Source organism: Tachypleus tridentatus, chromosome 1 (assembly GCF_004210375.1).
Source record: "Tachypleus tridentatus isolate NWPU-2018 chromosome 1, ASM421037v1, whole genome shotgun sequence".
NCBI lineage: Eukaryota > Metazoa > Arthropoda > Merostomata > Xiphosura > Limulidae > Tachypleus > Tachypleus tridentatus.
The window spans coordinates 137,298,320-137,321,150 of NC_134825.1; the positions used below are offsets into that span (position 1 = coordinate 137,298,320).

Genomic DNA, 22,831 nt, shown 5'->3' on the forward strand with positions numbered 1-22,831 from the left:
GTGGGATTCTAGTTATATGTAAACAGAGGCAACATACTGTATCAGAAGTTATAATTTTCCTGTACTGAAAACATATTTTCAGTAGTTACTTACCTCTGTTCACACTTCCTACGTGTCCTCCCCACTGAAAACTGGTGCTTACTTTTCTGCCTGAACTCAAAATGATAGTTTGGTAGAATTGAATAGAGGGAGTCACATGAATCAGAAGAGTATGTCTAACTGTTGTTGATGAAAGCTGTTTCATATTTATTTGCAATCAAGATGCAACTGCACCAAAATAATTGTAGGGTACATGGGAGGGCAAGGCTTGTGGCATGCAAAAAACATGCATATAGAGAGCAGCAGTGAATGAGAATAGCTATTATGTTAGGAGGTAAGTACCTATCAGAAATGTATTTTCAATATAGATAAATTATTACTTCTGCTAGCAAACTTTTCTAGAGTGGCAAAGCTAGTTGCAGATGAGATTCTGTAAAGACAAGAATTGAAGGGAAGAAGTTACTTTATGGTCAGCTAAACATTTGGAGAAGGGAGATGAACTACTAACTTGTAGTAAAGTTGTCAATGAAACACAAGAGCCACATCATATGATAAACTACATTAAAGAGAATTAGAGTTAAAGAAAACTACAATATAAAATTTTGATACTTGCTAAAGGAATAGGTTGAACGAGACAAAATAGTTCTATGAAATTAATTTTATTAGAGTGTAAGAGGCTCAATAAAGCTTATTAATAGTTAAAGCATACATGTTGATACATGTTATCATTACAGTGGTTTTTTAAAAATTAAATGCTGATTTAAACAAAGATATTTTCCAAATATAGTTTTCAAAGATTTTATGTTGGAAATGAGTCTTGTTTTAATGTCTTTGCAATAACTGTCTGGGACAAATGCATTCCTTTTTCATATTTTAAGTTTTGATATCTTATGTGTATCTTATTAGTGTAGATCATCAGATATTTTCTTCCAGGTGTGTGAGGAAGCACGTTGTCCCAACATTGGGGAGTGTTGGGGTGGAGGTGATCAAGGTATTGCTACAGCAACTATTATGGCAAGTGTACTGTAATTAATTGCTTTCAAGTAATTGTGAAGAATGGGTTTGATTTAATAAAAAACAGCCTTTTTTGAAATAATGTTTTCATTATTAAATCATTTCATAATTGTTTTTGCTTTTGTGTGGTTTTGCTTTCAGGATTGAAGTACTAGTGTTTGTTACATAGTAATGTGTATTAAAGTAGTTTAAAAAATTACTTAAATTATTTAGTAAAAATTAGTGCTTTTCATTTAGTCAAGTAATCTAGATTACACATACAGATAGAACTAATGCTTGTGCAACTAGTATCATTAAAAGCTGGCCTAATAATTCTGCATCACCATGTTAAATGTTTTTTCAAATATTTTGTGCGTGAACTATTGATGCTTATTTTCATTTTGTGTATTATTTATAACTCTAGAAAACTCCATCAAAGATTACCAAGTAATGTTGTGCTTCATGTAGCTCCAAAAGGTTTATTATATAGCATTGATTATGCTTCTAAAAAATACTACTCAATTAAACGAGCATGATAAATTTATATAATGACCACCATTTGATAAATGTTCTCAGTTTCATTTAAATTTCTTGTTTTTAGTGAATGCTGTGAATGAAAGGTTTCTTTGAAGTGGAATTTATACACAATACTTCATGTTTACTACGAAAAACTGAAATGTTCACATGTATACTTAAATGTATACTCTTCTGTTTATAAAGAAGGATGGAGATGTATGAAACTAAGTCCTTTGCACTGTGTACATTGGAGAGTTTAATCCATGTATCTGTTGTTTCTGACTTTTATAAATATGTTAAATCTAATTTTATGTGGTTCTGTGCTGTGGGAAAAATAGTTTAGCTATACATAATCTATTTCATTGTTTTTAGGAAGACTAGGAACACTAAACATAATCTTATGTAATCCTGCATAAGAATAAATATACTACTATGTAAGTTATAAGTTTGGTTTAATCAGTGATGGCCAAGAACGAAAAAAAATTATGCTATATTATGGTAGTTTGCTCCCTTTATGTGTATGTACTGTAACAAGAAAATTGGTAGGCTAGAATATCTGCTAAGATATAGTTTACTGATTTTGACTCTGCCTTTATGGTGTCCCTAAAAGAACATCATCAACCCTGTAAGCCAGTGGAGAATCAAATATATATAAATATACATATATATATATCTTACATAATATTTATGGAGGTTTTGATATCTTAAATTTCAGCTGTAATTATGTGTTTTATTTTGTTAGTGGGTAACGTGCACACTTGTTCATACATATGGATTTTTAATAGTTTGACACCTAACTATGCCATAAAGTATTGCAGTCTTTCTTTTTCTTTTTTGACGTACATAATATCTACTATTAAACTACAAGTATACATAATTTATATTACAAAATAACCGTTAGAATAAGTATATTTCTTTGGTTTTTAAAATAATGTTGAGATCTGTCAAGGGAGGAACAACTTCAACTATTAACAGTATTTAGGTAAGTTTATGTTTTCAGGCATACCCTAGTGGTGTGTCAGGGTACAGAGCATAGCTTACAAGGTTCAAAATATGATGCAGCAGAATACACTTTGCTGTAGGTATATATAATAAGAGTGATAGTGAATCCTACTATTTGGTTCAAAGAGCCAAATGAAAAATGCTGCACCAATTGAAAAGATCCTCAAGGTACAGGCTATAATATGGGATATAAAATATACTCGAGGTTTTGGAGATGACTGAAGAAATAGGACCCACATTGCAATGGGGATACTGTCTATCAGTCTTGGCCTCTGTTCATCAGTCTCATATAAAGAAATAAAGTAATGGAATAAAGTAAAGGAACAGCAATAGAAATTAAAATAATAGAAATTAGGAGAATGATATGTGAGTGCTCAAGCCCCTAATGTCTCACATTTATATTGTACCTTCACTGCCAGCAGACAGTTCTGGGAAGGTGACTGTTCTCCAAAGTAAAGAAAAAGTAAATGAAAAGATACATAAAAAAGTAAAACACTATCATTTGGGGTCTGGAATGCTAACTTCAGGAGGTAAGTTGATTGACTTACTTACAAAGTTATTTTGGTAAAGCTTAACAGTTCATAGATAATACAAAAGTTAACAGATTTGGGGAGTGTTTATTTCATCTCTATACTTGCATTTATTAAATTAATTATCAAAATTAAATAGGTGTAGAAATTAATAATTTATCATTAAATTTGTTTTTAAGTGCTACTACAAAACATTTTGTCCTGTAAATATGAATGTAATTTATCCATTTACATTTATTCATCCATTAATCATGTACTCACTGGTAATTTTGGTGTAATCACTGATAAAGATATACAGCTGTTAATTAGTAAAGGTCTAAAATTCCTTGAATATTCAAAAATTAATTGGAAATATACCAACAATGCAAATTATTACTTCACACTTTAAAGTTTTACATAAATAAAGTAAAAGGGAAAATTTAAAAGAAATTCTGTTTATGAACTAGGTAAATTACTTACTCAAAGAAATTCAGTAATAGCAACAATGAACATGCTCTGAGTAAGAAAAAGTTATTTTTCACAGTCATGTGAAAAAATTAGGACACCCTATGAAAGCCTGTGTATTTTTGTAACATTTTTGGATATATAGATATTTAATCTCAATTTGAACAGTACTGAGAGATTATAGGAATATAACTAAACAATAAAAACTGAAGAAAAGACTTTTCAAGATCTTCTGTAAATGTAATTCTACAAAAATGCATATTCTAACTGAGGAAAAAGTTAGGACACCCTACCCCCTAATAGCTAGTGTGACTCCCTTTGGCTGAAATAACTGCAGTGAGATGCTTCTTGTAGCCATCTACCAGTCTCTGACATTGGTCTGAAGAAAGTTTACCCCACTCCTCAGTATGAGAAGTGACTCAGTATCTGAATGCAGAGTCAAAGTTAAAATGATCTAAAGGTTTGGACTCCATGGATAAGTTCAGTAACATTTTTGTTTTGGCCACAGTTGGTATTTCTTTCAGCTGTGAGATGTTTGAGGGGTTTCTTGCATGTACAGCCCGTTTCAAGTCACCCCACATCATCTCAATGGGATTGAGATCTGGACTTTGACTCGGCCATTCCAGGACTTGCCATTTCTTTGTTCTCAGCCAGTCCTTGGTGGATTTACTGGTATGTTTTGGGTCATTGTCATGTTGCAGGGTCCAGTTCTGCTTTAGCTTTAATTTTCATACAGATGGTCTCACATGTTCCTCAAGCACCCTCTGATACACAGTAGAATTCATGATGGATTCTATGGTTGTGAGCTGTCCAGGTCCTGCTGTAGCAAAGCAGCTTCAAACCATGACACTTCCACCTCCATGCTTCACAGTTGGTATGAGGTTCTTTTCCTGGAATGCTGTACAGTGGAGCGCCATTAAGCCACGAACCAGTAAACTGAGAAATCGCTTAAGCCGCTGTAGTAAGTCTTGTCACCACTAATTTAAGAACGTGTGAACTCGTGTGAATTTAAGAACACAGCTTACGAATTTAATCCTGGCTTTATAACTTCAAGGGGATATTTAAAAAGGATTTGCTTTAATTTGGGAAATAAATAAAATATATTACAATAGAAATCGACCGTTAATCTACCTTATCCACTCTCTATGCCAGCTTTATGGAGGCTGCCATTGTTATCGAATCACACCTCTCCATACATTAAAGTTAATCAGCGGTAAATCCATGAAAAAAGTGATCAATAATTAAAGTATTATTTTTAATTCGATAATCCGATATTTTTGTGGAATTGTATAAATATTGGCCACAAACCCAATAGAAATCACTCCATTGATGATGATGTACCAGTAGTTTCCTCAATTTTCCACAAAGGTTTAAGCCCCAGACCACTTAAGCCACAGTTAAACAGGTTGACCCCCCAAATATCGTGGCTTAACGGCGCTCCACTGTATTTGGTTTACACCAAACATGTTCTCTGTCCTGGTGTCCAAATAATTCAATTTTGGACTCATCTGTCCAAAGAACATTATTCCAGAAGTCCTGGTCTTTGTCTACATTCTCTCTGGCAAACTTCAGTCTGGACTTGATGTGTCTCATAGAGAGCAAAGGTTTCCTCCTTGCACACCTCCCATGCAAGTTAAACTTGTGCAGTCTCTTTCTGATTGTAGAGGCATGCACTTTCACATCAACAGTAGCCAGAGCCTGTTGTAGGTCCTGTGATGATATGTTAGGGTTTTTGGAGACCTCTTTTAGCATCTTGTGGTCTGCTCTTGGGGTGAACTTGCTTGGACGACCATACCTGGATATGTTGGCAGTTGTTTTGAAAGCCCTCCACTTGTTGACTATTTTCTGAACAGTGAAATGGCTGATTTCAAAATCTTTTGAGATCTTTTTATATCCATTACCAGACTCATACACTGCTACAATTTTCTTTCTGAAGGCCTCAGACAGCTCATTTGCTCTCACCATGGTACTCACTCTCACTTCAACAGTCAGGAGCACACCAAACTAAATGTCTGAGGTTTAAATAGGACAAGCCTCATTCAAAATGCTGAGTAATGATCTTCTAATAATGAGCACCTGGTGTGATACATCTGTGTGTGATTTGAGCCATTTTAAGTGGGAATAAATGTGGGGGTGTCCTAACTTTTCCTCAGTTAGAATATGCATTTTTGTAGAATTACATTTACAGAAGATCTTGAAAAGTCATTTCTTCAGTGTTAATTGTTTAGTTATATTCCTATAATCTCTCAGTATTGTTCAAATTAAGATTACATATCTATATATCCAAAAATGTCACAAAAATACACAGGCTTTCATAGGGTCTCATAAGTTGTTCACATGACTGTAGATTATTTATGTTGTAGATATTTCACACATCCTTAAAAAAAAAAAAAGTTCTACATTTGGCTTTACATCATGAACTAAGGTTTAATTTGAATACATTAAAATGTTTGGGTAATGTGATTAATAAATAATTTTAAAACCAATACAGCATGTATTATAAATAAAGACATTTCAGTTCTATCATATTCTGTTGTACTTTCAAGTAAATCAAACAGTATTATAACTAAGTTTTTTAGTATTTCTAAATGACAAAACACCATACAAAATACAGATTTATTGCTGGATTTATAAGCTAAAGTAAGTTATTGTCTGAAATCCATTAAAGAACATTTAAATAAAGACTATAGTGTTATCATTGAGAGATCTAGTATTAGTTAATTCATAATCACCAGTAATTCTATTGCTGGGCTTCCACTAGAAAAATAACTCTCTTAGCCACTGTGGCTAAACAAAGTAATTTTCTTTCAGCCACAGTGACAGTTGTTTAGCCACAATTTTGAGTTGCCAAAACTGTGGGGTGTGTGACTTTAATATGCATCAATTTCATCCAGTAAAAAATAGTTGTAATTATGTGAAAATCTACAAGACATTAAGCTTTGTACTATTTTTTTATTCCCCAGCAATCTTCCCCACCAAAAAAACAAAATACCAAAATAAACATGATAAAGAGGAAAATAAAGAGTTACATTTCTCAAAATAACACAGAAACAAAAAAAAATATCTTAAAACTAGAATACGGTAGCATGACTAGTAAGTAGATAAATCCAATGGCAGCTCTTCAGCCAAATCATTCTCAACAGAAGATGTGGTAGAAGTTGACACCTGAGGTTCCGAAGCACATTTCTTCAACAGGGAATGGTACCCACGTCTGTCTTTGTGAGTGACCCAGTATCTGAATGCAGAGTCGAAGTTAAAATGATCTAAAGGTTTGGACTCCATGGATAAGTTCAGTAACATTTCTGTTTTGGTCACAGACAGACTGCTCCTGGCATCTGTTTTCATGCTGTTGTACCTGCTAATTCCCTGCTCACAGTCAACAGATGTAACTGGAATTATTAATCCAATTGCTGCAAGCTGAGACAGATTTGGAAAAGTTTGATGGGTCTGGTGGATGTATTCCTTGTGGAAGCTCTTCATGTTTCTCTTTTTGTTAGCATTCTGTTCCATTATGTTCCTTAATAGCAGCCATTCAGTCAGTGCCTCATCCTCATTGATGAAAGGAGAGAAGTGCTGAATGAGTTCCTTCAGATCATCCTCATCAGATACTGCTCTGCTGTGACATGGGCTAAATATTGAAAAAAATGATATAATGTTAGTGTCCGGGAATGCAACATGTGGTCTTTTCAACAAATGACTCAGCAGCAGATCTGTACTTTTCACTTTGTTTATCAATATCTTTGATGTCATGGCTTCTGTAAGAAGTGTAACCACTGGCATCAGGAGCTTGTGGGAGTTCCTTCAGTACAGTCTGTGTGTAAAGACCAGGGATGTGTACCAGTGACTGAATTAACATGAATAATTGCTTTAGCCTGATCATAAGATAAATCAGCTCTCTGTAGAGATCTTGACAAAAGTCCAAGAATGCCAACATTGTCACCCAAAAAATGTGTCATCATGACAAAGCTGTAACCTGACATTTGCTGGACTAGACCATGTAGCAAGGTTCGGCCTGGAGTACCACGTTCCATTGCTGCGATCTGCGGGCAGCTTATCACAGTTGCAATACAGTTGACTAGTGCTTGGATGGAATCATTTAAAGAGAGCCATCGTGTGAAGAACACTTGCTTGATTTTGTTGCTTTACTTTCCATACAATGCTTTGTTTTCTTCCAGAACCCGACACAACTTGGGAGAATATTTCAGACTTTTTGCAGACTGGTTAAAACTTAAATGTTCTTCACAAGGTATGGCACCTGGTTTGCTGCCTTTTCAGCTGCCAACTGTAATCTGTGTGCCAAACAATGACTTGTTATTATCCAGGAGCATTCCTCCTCAAATTTTGTAGCAACACCTGTTTTTATTCCCACCATGATATTTGCACCATAAGTTGCAAGTCCAACCAAGTCAACATCAAACAATCCTCGATCTGCCATGACTGAGCGCATTGTGTTGTAGATAGAATCAGCCCCAGTGTTGGTCAGCTCACGCACAGCAAGGAATTGACTTGTAACCTCACCTAATGATAAAATATACCTGGTATAAATTATCAGTATAGAGATGTTTCCTGCATCAGTTGCTTTATGTGCTTCAAGAGCAAAAAATGGGAAAGGCGATGCTCGAAAGTCTGCCTGCATTTCATCCTGAACTACATGATTTAGGGCACTGTACATATCATCCAGAAACTGGCTGTGGGTGTATATGAAGCTCCCTGTTCCACTTTGTGACTGAGTCTGTAGTTTCCTAAGAGAGTCCACTCCCTGTTAAAAATATATACAAGAACTTGTGTTTTGAAATAAGATCACCAATTAAAGTAATAAACAAAGATATTTGGAATAGTTGACTAGCTACTTAATTTTTATAGATATTTTCAAAATGTTTCACTTTTAGAAAATTGTCAAATTGCCTTTTGTTTTAAGAAAATACTGTAGAAAACAAAATATCTTATTAATACTAGAATGAAGAATATTCTTACATTGAATACTTGTCGTGAAAGGAGGGAATGAAACTTCACAGTTGGGATGGCTTCCTTTGCTTGTACAAGTAATGTGGCCATCTGTGCCTGAATGCCACCTTTACACCCCACATATACATTCACAGCAGCAGTTGACATGTCTTTCTTAAAACTTGTGATGCTACTGCACTGCAATGATCTTCTGACTGTGCATGCTTCACCAAGTTGTCTTTTTTAGGCTTAGTAGCAGTTTTCCCAGTGGTAGCATAAATATTTATCTTCTTGTTGTCCCTGCATAATTTGCAATGAAATGTATTTTGTTGGGAAACATGTTCTAGCCAAGGAAACTGTGAAAACTAAGTTTCTTTAACAATTCTGTGAAAATCACGGGTATATATTTTTTCACACCAACAGTCTGATTACTGCTGCAAGCTTCAGTTTCTTCAGAGCTGTCTTTTCTTTTGGAAGTGGATTTCCCACCATCAGTTGATGTTGTTGCTTTGACCTTCTTTTGAAAAAAACTTGATATATATATATATATAACTGTTTAGACATTTTTTTATCTGATCTAGGAGTTGTCATGATCTCAATTCAGACACGTCAAATGAAACTTGGGATTTCCACTTTGATACGGACCATATGTTGGTTTGACAAAAGTCAGGTTTTTTCTGATTACTGTTTGTGTACCACGGGCAGAATCAAACATGTAGCATAAGAAATATATATTTCTGTCAAATATATATTTTCAAATATAATATTCTGTCAAATATATATAAAATATATATAACAATGTGGATTTAAAAATTAACTCCTAAATTTTTATATCTAAAGCCACCTATCATATTAGATGAAGGGTAGTTGAAAAGTATTTAACAAAAACAAGCTGAAAGTAGGAAGAATAATCCATCATCTGAATGTAATCACTTTGTGAATTCCTCTAATTGACCACCTTTACAAAATAAAAACTCAATTTCTCCTTTAAGTCTGTTTAAGTTTTTATTCATGTCATGCATTACTCACTTTTCTTCTTCCAAAGTTAGTTTATAAATGGTTAAATTCAAATGCTTTCTTGATGTCAAATGAAATCAGTATTTGGTAAGTATCTGTTAAAAATACTGAAGAAGAGAAATGTAAGGCTGCTTTAGAATAAATTGTTAAAACTTTTAAATGAAAGTTTTGTCTTGATATAAAGTATAAGAAGCATAACAAGTTTTTTTTTTCATTTTTCAGATTAAAGTTCTTAAGTATTAAAGTACTGAATGTATCATATTTCTTTTTCAAAATATATTTATTGTACATTTTGTCTGATATATCTAATTTTGTGTTGTTTGCAATTCATCAAACAGTGATGTTATTAATTTTTACTCATTGACCCATAGAGTCATAGCTGATTATAGGGCAGTTAGCAATATTTGCTCATTGTTGTATTGACAGCCTCATTAATTGATAACATTCAGTTAATACAATTATTACATTGTCCAGGATTATTATTTATTGAAAAATGTATTTGTAATAACATTCAAAAGTTCATGTATATTATTACCTTTACTGCTTTCTTTGGAAAGTTTATCATTCTACATTTTAGAATATTGTATTGAATATTTTTCTGCAAGAGTAACATTATGTAAATTGTATAACATTGTCTTTCTGTACTCACATTACCAAGCTAAATATTAACATACTTTTAAATAATGTTGTTAATTTTGTTTCAAAATTCTGATAGTATTTTTTAAATTCATATTATTTCATGTCACCATAGTTGATGGGTGATACATGTACCCGTGGTTGTCGGTTTTGCTCTGTGAAGACATCAAAAAATCTCCCTCCACTTGATAAGAAGGAACCTGAGAATACTGCAAAGGCAATTGTAGCATTAGATCTTGACTATGTGGTATTAACATCTGTTGATAGAGATGGTAAGAGAAATTAATTTGTCGTCAGATTTACTTACTGATCATTCTAACAACTTTGTGATGCATTCATGTTCCAACAACATACTTTACTTCTGCTCAGATACATAGGTATTCTTGTTCAATACTTACCTCAATTTGCAAAATATTTTTCAAATGCTGCAAACCCACCTGACTTGTTACTGCCTTTGTGCTATTCTAACTAACTATTGCTTCTCATTTGACAATGCTTGTATATGGATGTTTAGATTTGCTCTCTTTTTTTTCTTAATCCTGGTACCATTTTACTGTTATTGAGTGTACAGTATGATAACTGATGTTGTTCATTTTCCTTCTGAACATATCAAACCTGTTTTAGATGACTAAATATAGGACAGCCTTTTCCTCAACCTGAATTTGCCTTGTCTTCCTGAGTCCACAGTGCAGGATCAACTAGACCTCATACGGCTTTGTTGGACATGAATTCACATTTGTATTCTGTTTTATCCCTCTTCCTGATTTCCTGTAATTCTTTCCCTTCCTTGTTCCATGACAAGTCTTTCTCTCGGTACATTATGTTTTTCTTTCCTTTGATATTGGAGCCCATGCTGAACATTTTATATTTCAGTTGCATGAAGGCACTAACATGACTTGTCTTCTATGAGTTTTGGATTAGCTTGCTTTAACCTACCATCAGGCTGATTTTCTGTTCCTTAAATCTCACCAGTTTTGTCCATTTGGGGGAGGTAGACTTTAATTATCCTGTTTGTTTATTCTATGCCCAATTTTTTAATCTTCATCTTACCCTCACATTTATCCTAATATTCCACTATTCATTTCCTCTCATCTCAGACATGCCTGACCTTCTCCTCTTTGACTCCATTCAGTGGAGCTGACAGTTCTCAACCCCGTTACTGCTTGGAAGGTCCTTGTTCTTTCGGGGATGTGGTCTTCTATGGCAGCACTTATTCTCATGGGTCATGCTCATATGAGATCTCTTTAATGGATTCTCTAGAATCAGAGGAACCTTGTGTGGGATCCCTTGGATGTTCATCTAGCTATTTCTCCTTCCATTGTAGATTATTTATCTGCATTGGTGGTTGGACAAGATTAATACATCATGAGTGTTTCACTTCCTTCTCTTTGTCTGGATTTACATATTTTCACACTTTGCTTCACGGATGGGGTTGTCGGTTGAGTTGCTTCAGGTCAGTGGTTGCTAACTGAGCAGTCTTACCATAATTATATCCAGGATCAAGCTTTGGAGCATTTTCTTCATCTTGCTCACCATTAGTCATCTTGTTATGATCCATTCTAATAATTCTATGATGAAAGTGTATATCAATCACAAGGGAAGCACCAGTTCTCATTCCCTATGTGGTTAAATGTTGGATCTTCTCTTTTTTTGAGGCCCAAACTTATGGTATTTATCTCCTTGTGTGTCATGTATAAGGTGCTTTCATCCTTGTCATGAATCATCTTTCCCACTTGGACTAAATTTATCCAAAGAAGTGGTCTCTAGATTTTCAAGTTTTCCAGTGGCTATGCAGTCAGTAGGGTACTCCACATCTGGATGCATTTGCCACAATACTCAATACAAAGTTACCTCGGTGTTGGCTTCCTGTACCTCATCCACTTGCACTGGCTGTTAATACATGCAGTCAAGATTGGATAGGGAAATTCATTTATGAGTATCCTCCCATTCAGCTCCTTTTCAGAGTGATTTCTGTCATCCACTCCATTTGCCCCTTACTGGCTAACCCAGCCCTGGTTTCCACAGCTGTTTCAAGTCCAATCTCTTTCACCATTGCTTCTTACCCTAACTCCATCCCTTCTATGGCAATTTCAGTCCCAGGGAGCTCATCTAGTCCTTCCAACATTTCATCTTCACATCTGGTTTTTATATGCTCCTTGGCAAGAAATCCAGTATTTCACAGTGAAGTAGTTCTTTTTTTAGCTTGTTCTGTTTGCCTTTCTTCATGGAGGTTTATCATTTGTAAATGGAATGTTTTCTGCTGTTGTCATTTGGATCATGGGTTTTCTCCTGCTCATCCCAATATTTCTATTATTATGAATTTCTTCACTTGGTTATTTGGACTTGGGGACTTCTGGGTCTTTGATTGTGAGTTAATGAGACTACCTTATCCCTCTTTATTTAGTACCATAAAGTTTTTACCTCTTATACCTTATCACTATTGTTGCATTCTTTCCAGATTAGTTGACCTTCAAGGCATGCAGTTTTGTGACTGGGATGTTAGTGTGGTGCTGCATTGGCTTACTTTACCTCTGTTTGAATCTTTTTCATCTTGTTTCATGTTTCTATTCCTTGATGAATATTTCCTTCTTCTTTTGGCCTGTAGATGTTGCCAGTCAGATTTGTTTCCTATTGTGGTTCTTTGTTGACATTTCACAAATTTTGTACCATTCTACTAACATTCTTTTTTACCTGGATCAATCTTTTCTTCTCAAACCTTCAGCAGTGTGGAAGGGTAATTCCACCTTCTTGCCAATTTCTCTTCCTACCATTTTCAATCTCGATTCTCAGTCTGATCCATATAGACCTCTGTGTCCTGTTTGTGTTCTTTGTTGTTAACATTACCCACACAACTTTTTTCCATCAGCTTTCCTCTGTTCATGATCTCTCTCCTTCCACCCTTACCAATTAGATATAGCTTTTAATTTGATTGTTCAATTCATCTTTGTTTCTTTCTTCCTTTAATTTGTTTCATGTGTCTTTACATTAGATTAGGCACCTTAATTTTTCTCCAGCATCTCATCTCCACTGTCTTTTCAGAAAATTCTTCAAGCGAATATGTGGACCACTCCATATACTTTTATTTTCACTCTTTGCATTGTGGTACTGTTTTGTCACTATTGGGTTATCATTTTCCACCTTTTGCCATTCTTCAAACTTCATTGTGATTGTAACTGGGTATGCTTTCTTTCTTTTATTATTTATATTATTTTCAGGGGCCTGTCTCATATTTCGAACAGGATCTCATTCTGTAGTGAGTGTGCTTGTTCAGATATACTTTGCTCTCTTAGAATTATATGAACAAAACCTGCACTGTAAGTCCATGTTGACTTAACTTTCAAACTTTTCATGGCCACAAAATGCACACTATTCATTATAATCACATAAACTAGAGATAGAGTGTTCCATAAGATCATTCTTGGGTTATTCCTCATGATATACTTGTTTCATAAACATGCCTGTCCAAGACCACTGGATTTGCAGCTGAACCAATCAACATAATGTACTAAAACATGTAGTATGCTGGCATGAGTGCAGTCTACCCGTTTGACTCTGATCCCTTGTTCTATACCTGCATGGAAATTGTTTCTTAGCAATTGAGTGTTGGATTTGGAGATGAACAATCCACATAAGTCCTCACATGTGTTCAGAGTGTCCCTGGTCCCTCAATCAATTTGACTCAAGTGCACTACTCCAGTCTTATGGGTCACAGTAGGTGCACATATTGTTTGCTGTGCTTCTTATTTTTGCGCTACATCTTAATGTCTTTATGCCATGGACATTTCTGCATATGGGTGAGTTTACTCTGTTTGATTTGAATGGGACATAGCACATTACAGGGACATAATTCTTGCTTCTGTTCATAAATGTGTGTATATATATATATATATATGATATATCACTCCATTATATATTTAATAGTATATGCACAGTCAATCTGTGTATAGATTGCTGGTAGGATTTATCCCTCTGGTCCACTAAACTTTAGGTGAAGTTGGTATAATTCTCTTTCCTATCTCTTCATGGATATTGGTTCCTAGTGGTTGAGTTTTGAATTGTAATTGACTTACTGACACTATGTTCCTCCACATACATGTTAACTCCTGGCAGTCAAGTTTTGGATGTAGTTGTCTTGGGCACATGGGGCACATCTCTTAATTTACCTACCTTCTGTCCCTAAGTGAGATTAAAAATATTATATATTGATGTTAGAGTTACTGTCCAATCTATGTTCTCTCCCATTGAGATGTTCTCCTCAGTATTCTGCCCAGATCTGCCTCAGTTTTGTCATGCCTGGGCAGAGAGTATATTTGGTATAGAAGTGGTGCAGTCTTCCATGTATAGCCCTATAATTCAAGGGTTCCTTCTTTATGATATCTTTCAGATGCTTTTACTTTCTCCCTCACACTGGTCCTTTCACCTATTCAATGTAGGGTGCTAGCTCGGTATGTGAGTGGAAGTGAGGTATCTTGTGGAAGTTACAGTTTTCCTAACACTGAAAAAATATTTCCAACAGGTACTTAATTGTGTTCACACTTCCCACCCTTTCTCCCCACTGTCAACCAGAACTTAAATTTCTGCCTAAATTCTAAGTGATAGGTAGAATAGCATAGAGTTAGTCAAGAGTCATTTGGGTATGTAGCACTTCTATTGGTGGAGGTCTATTGCATGATAATTTACATGCAAAAATCAGTTAAACCACGTGAATGATAGGCTTGTAGCATGTAAAAAAATGTTGCAAATAGAGGGTAGCACTGAACAAAAATAGCTTTGTATGTATGTGAGAGTTGTTAAGCACTTATTGGAAATACGTTTTCATCATAGGAAAGTTATAACTATTGTAATAAATGAAATAAGACTTTTCCACGTCTTTTTACCACTGGTTAAGGAAAAGTAGTAATTGTTATAGTGCATATGTGTAAATTATTTTGTCTTTAAAAACAAATAAAAACCACTTTACTGTGTATTTGGTTGATAATTTGAATGTGGGATTGGATTGTAGTGTTTTTATTTTATTTTATAAACAGTTGATGGGCAACATTACACTGACACTCATAAGTGCCCATAAAATTTATTTTATTATGATTTATTAAAGCCCTCATAGTTTTGCTGTTCATGTGATCATCTGTTGTTTGTTTACACAGGAGAAGCTCACAGGTAACTTCATGTGATATGATGACTGCTGTGGCTCCAGTACTTTAAGTTAATTGGACAAGGTTAGCAATGTTACATACACAGTAATACAATGTTTTCAAACTATATTGTTGTATTATATAGACATTCAATACTTGTAACTGAAAAGTTAAATTGATATGACAAAGTTTAAATTACAGAATTGGTTATTGATTATAAGTAAATTTAGAACATCAAGAAGAACTTTAAGAAATTTGATTGTGACATAAATTGCATTTGATGAACTACTTTGATTTTGTGTGCATGACACAAGACTACAAAAGCTGTCTTATTGATCAGAAATAATCATAGTTCTGTTTGATTTCACTTTATGTTATAAACATACCCCAGTTTATCCAACAAAACTGGTTTGTTGCCAACATTCAACAATTGGAATCTCAGTGAAGAAGTTGGATTTTCCTTATGAAAGAACACCTTAGGAAGAGACATTGTAACAAAAATTTGATGTAAACTTGGTTTTTAAAAAACATTGAGAAGATTCAAAAAGGAATGAAATGGTACAGTTAGAAAGAGTTGGAGAAATATATATACACTGCTGGCCAAAATCTTAAGGCCAATGAACATAAAGAAAAAATATGCATTTTGCATTGTTAGACTCAACCACTTATTTGAGTAGAGCTTCGAAAGATGACAATAAGAAAAGGGAAAATAAAAATAAATTTTTATTAGCATTTAATAGGGAAAATGTGAACACTATGAAATTAGCCTACATTCTAGTTGGTCAAATGTTTAAGACCATACTGACCACACTTATGTTTATGCAAATTTGTGACTTAATTTTTTAACAAATAGTGAAACTGGTGTTTTATTTCCTGGTAAAAAAATTCAGTACTATTTTACTCTTGTTTGTAAATTACAAACGAGTAATTATCATAAGATTCTAGTACAAATGTCCTGTGCCATACTTTAAAAAGGTTATAACATTATAATTTTTCTAATTTTACTGTATATACAAATTGTATGGATTGTTACTCTATTCATCAAGTTAATATAGCTAAGCTTTATATTTACCTCTTACCTTTCTTTGTTCTTGAAACATAACCATGTGTTCATGTAATAGACTCATGGTACAAATTTGTTAATACAAAGTAACTTTTTTAGTAACTTTTTTTATCCAGTTTTATAAACAAATAATAGAGACATGGCTTTAGCCCACTAACAGCTTCTATGCATGATGGAGACTGTGTATAGCCTTCATGTGTTTTTCAGATTTTGTATTGTTTGAATTTTATTTTTTACAGTGGGAAGCTGATACTTACTTATTGCACGTAGAGATACGTAATTTTTGTTGAAACATGTCTTGAGTCAGTAAAGTTTCTTTTTTCAGAAACATTTTGCAAAATTACTTGGCAAGACAGCATAAATCTACACCTTCCGAAGTTTACTTTTAAGAATTCTGAATCACTTTTAATGACATCTCTGGTTTCTACCCAAAGTAGAGTGATGATTGCTCATCCCACAATACTATGCAGTAATGTAAATTTTGAATGTTTGTTAATCCTTGTCAGCAGTCAGTGGGTTAATAAGGGACTGGGCATAGTTAGGTAGTTAGCATGTCAGTATACAGATAACAGGGTCCAGGGTATTAATATGCTGATAATGAACATACTCCATCATAGGTTCATTTTAAAAGTATCAACAATCTCATTATTTGATTCCAGCAGCTAAATAAACCCTTTTAGGTATTGGGTACTACCAGATTTTATTGATAATTCAGAATTAATATACTCAGGCAAAATGTAAATTGGATACTGTTCAGATCGAAAACACCAATGTTTTAAAATCTTTTTAAAGATTCAAGAAAATGTGATAAAGATAAAGAGGCCTTAAGTTAATTACATTACATTTACATACGACTTAGGATCACATTATGTGATACATGTTTAATTATCACTACCAAGAATCAGGTCAAATTGCTCTAGCCACTGTTCTTAGTTGACTAGAATTTTCTAGTAAACAAGTTTATAAAGTTGGTCAGCTAGGATCAGAACATGAGTATTTTTTAATATCACCATTGTCAGTCCTTTATATTTGAAAAATGTACATGGAATGTTAACAGCTAAATAATCTACAAGGGTTATTGGCTGGTGATGCTTTATTTTGGTTTTCTGTGTACAGAATTAGACAATAAAAGTTTACTTGTAGTGACTGAATTGTACTGTTTTTCTTTTAATTGGGCAAACTGAGACATGTTCACAGTGTGCCACTAAACAATGACAATCTCTATGGCAACCAATGCAAACTTGTTTCATGCAAAAAGTAGTTCATCATGCATATATTGGTCACAATCAAATTTACTAAAGCTCTTCTTTCTGAATTTGCTAATAATTTACATTCTATTTTGTAATTTAAACTTTGAAATATTATTTTGTTTCCCAGTTACAAATATTTATGTCTGTTTATGGGAATTTAGTTTGAAAATGTCTTTATTACTGTCCATGTAACATAAGTAATCTAGGCCAATTAAAATTCAGTACCACAGTCAAGGCAACAAACAGAGTCACACAAAATTATTTTGAGATTATCTATCTATAAAAACAAGATCAGATTGCTTGGCCAATGGCATGACAAATAAAAACAGGATATTATTTCAAAAGTATTTATTTCCTGGTAAAAATAAAAAGATCAGGGGTGGACCCAAAACTGCAGGCATTATGTCAGGCTTGATGGGAACTTTTAATAAGTCAGATGAAAACTTATTTTCTGGGTGATTATAAGTGTTAGTGTAGTAACATCTATCAAATAAGGGCAAATTATTTTGCTGAGATAAAGTCATATGCTTCCAATTTTTAGTTTGTCTGAATATGGTCTGAGAAGTGATGGACATAGCAAAATTTTGAAACAAAAATTATAATAAAATTGGAAAAGTGTATTTTTAAAGTTATAAAATGTGAGAAACTGTAGAAGAAATATGTTAAAAAATGTAAATTTACAATTCATAAACTTCAAATATTTACAGTTAAAAGAGAATTTATATGTAAGACTGAAGAATGCCAATATGTATAGTCTGTAGGGGTTATAGTTTATAAATATTATGGTTTAGTGCATAAGTAAAATAATTCCTGACATATATGTTTCAAATTTTGCTTACAGTAGTGTGTTAAATATTTATTGTGGTAAACACAGAATTAATTTGACTCTGTTATTTTACTAGCAGTTTCTTTTTAATTATGATTTTTATTTTCTACAGGGTTTTAAAAATTGTAACTTGTTATCTTCATAAAATTAGCAACTGTTATTTTATCATATTTCTCCATAATAATAATGATATCTGATTTAATTTAGGCAGATATTTTCTTTAATGCCTTTGGTGTGTCTGTACAAATCTATGTGTATTTATAAATGTAAAATATGGCTTTGTGAAAAATTGTGTCAGCATGGTTACTTTTGCATATATATCTAGACATAGACTAGCAGTTAGTGTGCCAGATTTCAAATTAGAAAATCCAGTGCACCTCCTGTGATATGCTACTGAACAATGCTTCCATGCTGTGAGTGCATTAAAATGGTAAAAACCATGTTATTGTAGGTAAAGGATTGCTGCTTACTGATAACCCTCTCTATGGATAGTAGTTCATGCAGACCATGTGCTTCATGTAATGTATTATGTCAGAATACTGTGGTATTTTCAGGTTGAACTAAATTTCCATAGAGGAAGAATTTGGGTTCATTGAAAAACAGATTTTGTCCAAGATATTTATCCAAAAGTACTTCTGAGATCTTTGAGTTATTGAAATCATGACATATCCAAAGGAATGTTCTTTACTCAGTATGCTCAAAAACTATATTTTTATCTACTTTTCAATAACAGATGTTTGCTTTTACAAGAGAACTAAATGCAAAACTGATTTATCTGATTGAGATCCTATTGTGCCTTGCATTACTTAGTAAAATGGTAGCTTCAGATGTATCCCAAGTGGTTAGTGCTGCCCCTGTGACGAGTTGTTTGCATTTAAAAATATGGAAAGCTGTAACTGCAAGATATTACCTGACCTACCATTGGAAGAAAACTGCTGTTTATGTGTCTATATTCATGCAAAGGTTACAGCTTTATACCCATACCTTTCATGGACAGACTAGATGTTGTCTTAAGGCAGTGAGAATGAAATAAGAAAGCTAGAGTGAAAGAAATCTTATGACCTTTCTTGACCACTTTTTTTAAGAAACCTGCTTATACCTGAAATAGCTGACAAATTTCTGGAACCATGAATCTTGTTTCAGATTGTTTATTTTGTCCCAACCAGGTTCTCCATATGAAGAGGTCCCTTCATCCATAGTTTTTTTTTAGTGGATATGTCCTCAGTTGAAGACACTGCTTATCCATGCCTTTGCCACTCATCAGAACAAAATACTTCATTTCTTGGGGTCTCTCTTTCCACACCCATCAGAACTGGATGTAGACACACTTAGTGAGGATTAGACCTTTCTTCACATCTATGCTTATCTTCTAATGTGACACCTATCCAAAGTTTTGTCCCTCCTCCAAAACACTCCTTATCTCTTTTTGATATTTGATTCATATTGACCTGCAAGGACTTAGTTTCTTTTGTTTTGGCCTTTATTTGTGCAACATTCCTTGCTATTACCTCTATTTTAATCTCTTCTCCATCAAACTAGATCAGACATTGTTCATTCTGACATCTCCAAATTTTATTTTCATGCTTGGCTTTTGTCCACTCCCTTACCTCACCTCAAGGGCTGATTTTTCATATAGTAACTTTCCTATCTTGAACCTATGTCCTTCTTCCTTGACCATTTATCAACAATATTGGTCTCTTCACTGTAGCTTCTGTCCATTTCTGTTATCAGCTTTCCCAGTTCATCATCTGGTTGTTTGACTAAGGCTTGTGTGTTTTGAATTTATTCAATTATCAAATTGCCCTGTTGAACATCTTCTGTTTTTCCACTCCTTCCATGTTGCTTGTCCTCCACATTTCTTTGTTGTATCAGATTAGAAGCATAATGTGGTCGTCTGTGCTCTTTCATATTCTCCCTTTGAACATCTTACTATGTGTTTCTTATACTATCTTTCCCTTACCTCTTTCGACATATGCTCGACCTACTATGTGACCACTTTGTGATAATTTAGTCATCACAGTTTTGATACTACTAATATATGTAGTATACATATCTTCACAAAATTTGACAGAATTTCAGTCATTTAGTCTTTCACATACAAAAAATCTGATTTTTTAACAAAGTATTTTTAATAAACTAAAAAATTGTCAGTTAATATATAAAATATTTTGTTTCTACGAGTCCAAGTGCAAAGTGATTTTTCATGTTAAGATTAAAATATTTTACTTCATCTCAGAAATCTCAAATTTCATTTGGATAATCTCTAAAACCTCCTAATTACATTTAAAATGCTTTTCAGTAAAACTGAATATTTTCTCTATTATAGTTTTATGCAAGATTGGTCTGCTTAACAAAACTGGCAAACACCAACAAAAAAAGAAATTCAAATAAATCTAAGTTATCCTTTTTTTTGTCTTTTAGGACAGGTATAAAGACCCTACATTCATTTATCTTGTAGCAGTATTCATCTATTTATGCTTAAATTTTATTGTTTTATTACACTTTTAAGTACATTTAACTACTACTATTCATGCCATTATTAGTTGTAAATCACTTGGGGAATGTGGAGCTCAGTGCTGTAGAATTACATTACCCATGAGGTACTCTTAGCTGCTTATGTGTGTACTTCATGAAATATCTTTATTATATTATTATTATTTATTCTACCTAATCTAATGTTACTTCCCTCAGTGTGGTTTCCTGTAAGTGGTGAGGGGACCTCCCAGAGAAGGTTCTGTTCTTTCAGTTTACCTCCTCTTGGATCTAAACATCCACCCATGTGTTTTCCATGCATAGCAACCTGTGAACGGGAGGAGAGGATCCTGGTGGTTGAGGGGTCTAACCGTAACACACCACTTTGACCTTAAATTCCTGTAGATGGGCAGCCTTGGGGTGGCCCCCCTTTGTTCAATTGGCTGGTTTAATAGGGCTAGGGCCAACTAAGTACCAGTGTTGAATCTTTTCAACAGGTGTTGTGGATATTGTATCTGATGCTGGTGTTTTAGTATAGTGCTCATGAAACCCTGGTGTTGGTGCAGCGTACTTGTTTGGCATTGTAGTGCATCCCCTCATAGGGCTCCATGGTGGGTGTGGTCATTGGGCACCAAAATTTCTCCTTCTTTATTATGGATACTCCATTAGAAATCTCAATAAAATAGTGAAAAAATAGTCTATAGGTAAACAACCTCATCTTGAAGATTCTGAGCAGCATTCCTCACCATCTGTACCACCTGTTATACCTCATTTTCTTATATTGCATTCACTTTCAGATAAACCTATAGGGTAAATGTCTCCATTTTTCATTCAGGAGGGACTTGCTGGCTCTCCAAAGTCAGTAAAGAAACTTCGATCTTGTGACATATTGGTTGAAATATTCACATCTCAACACAGTGAACTTTTGCATTCAAAGGCAATTTGGGATATACCTATTGAGGTTAGACCTCATGCTGCTTTGAATTCATCATGAGGGGTTATTGTTGAGAGGGATTTGAAGAACATTCCAGAGTCGGAGATTCTTTCTGGTTTCTCCACCTAAGGAGTTTCCGCAGTGGAGCGTATATCCACTCGCACAGATGGAATTATGGTGCCAACCAATGTCCTCATTCTCACATTTACATCACCACATCTACCTGCCACCATCAAGGCAGGTTATCTTAATTGCAGAGAACAGCCATACATTCCAAACCATCTCCGATGTTTCTAGTGCCAGTGGTTTAGTCACGAGAAGACATCATGTCTTGGTTCCTTGACATGTGCATGTTGCAATGGCAAGGAACATGATGCCTATGAGTGTAAAATGGACCCTCATTGCATCAATTGCAATGGATCTCACCCATCGTACTTTTGTTCTTGCCCTAATGGTTGGAAGAAAAAGAGGTGCAGCATTTGAAAATGATTCATAACATTACTTATACTGAGGCTCGAAAATTGCTGTCCACCACCACACTTCAGACATATGCTGCTGTATTTCGCTACACAACTACAGTGGGAGTGCAGCCAAATCTCTCTGTGCCTCCAAAAAAAACATTCTTCCAGTGGGCTCGTGCACATGCTCTGTGGGTAAGACGTCAAAGTGAGTAGGAATCTTAGGTTAAGTTCACAACCACCAGTTCCAAATTCATATGGGACAAAATTCGATAGGTCAGTGGGCAATATAATTTTGTCCCCCTCTCAATCTTGCCAGGAAGCAGCTGATACCCATAGCATTGCTGATACTCTAGATGAAAGCTTTTGCCAGGTATCTAGGACTTCTGCTTCTTCTTCCACCTTCTTAGCCATCAATACTCGGGCAGAGCAAACACCTCTTTCCTTTCAAGCTGATTGTCTCTATGACTGTAATCGTTCCTTTACACTGGTGGAACTCAAACTGGCCCATAATCGGTCTGGCAGTACATCGGTTGAACCTGATGACATACACTATGACATGCTATGCCATCTAT

The 22,831-nt window shown here is 34.4% G+C and overlaps 1 protein-coding gene across 4 annotated transcripts in view; it reads left to right on the forward strand.

The window, feature by feature from the left end:
* Las (lipoyl synthase, mitochondrial) overlaps window positions 1-22,831 on the forward strand; it is a 101,941-nt gene that overhangs the window by 19,789 nt on the left and 59,321 nt on the right. For all 4 annotated transcript variants that reach the window (XR_013013702.1, XM_076454275.1, XM_076454261.1 and 1 more), the window contains exons 4-5: window positions 973-1,053; window positions 10,237-10,393. Coding sequence is in view for 3 of the 4 variants with exons in the window: in XM_076454275.1 (XP_076310390.1) it covers window positions 973-1,053; window positions 10,237-10,393 (238 nt within the window). In the remaining variant the exon portion in view is untranslated. The remainder of the gene's footprint in view (window positions 1-972; window positions 1,054-10,236; window positions 10,394-22,831) is intronic.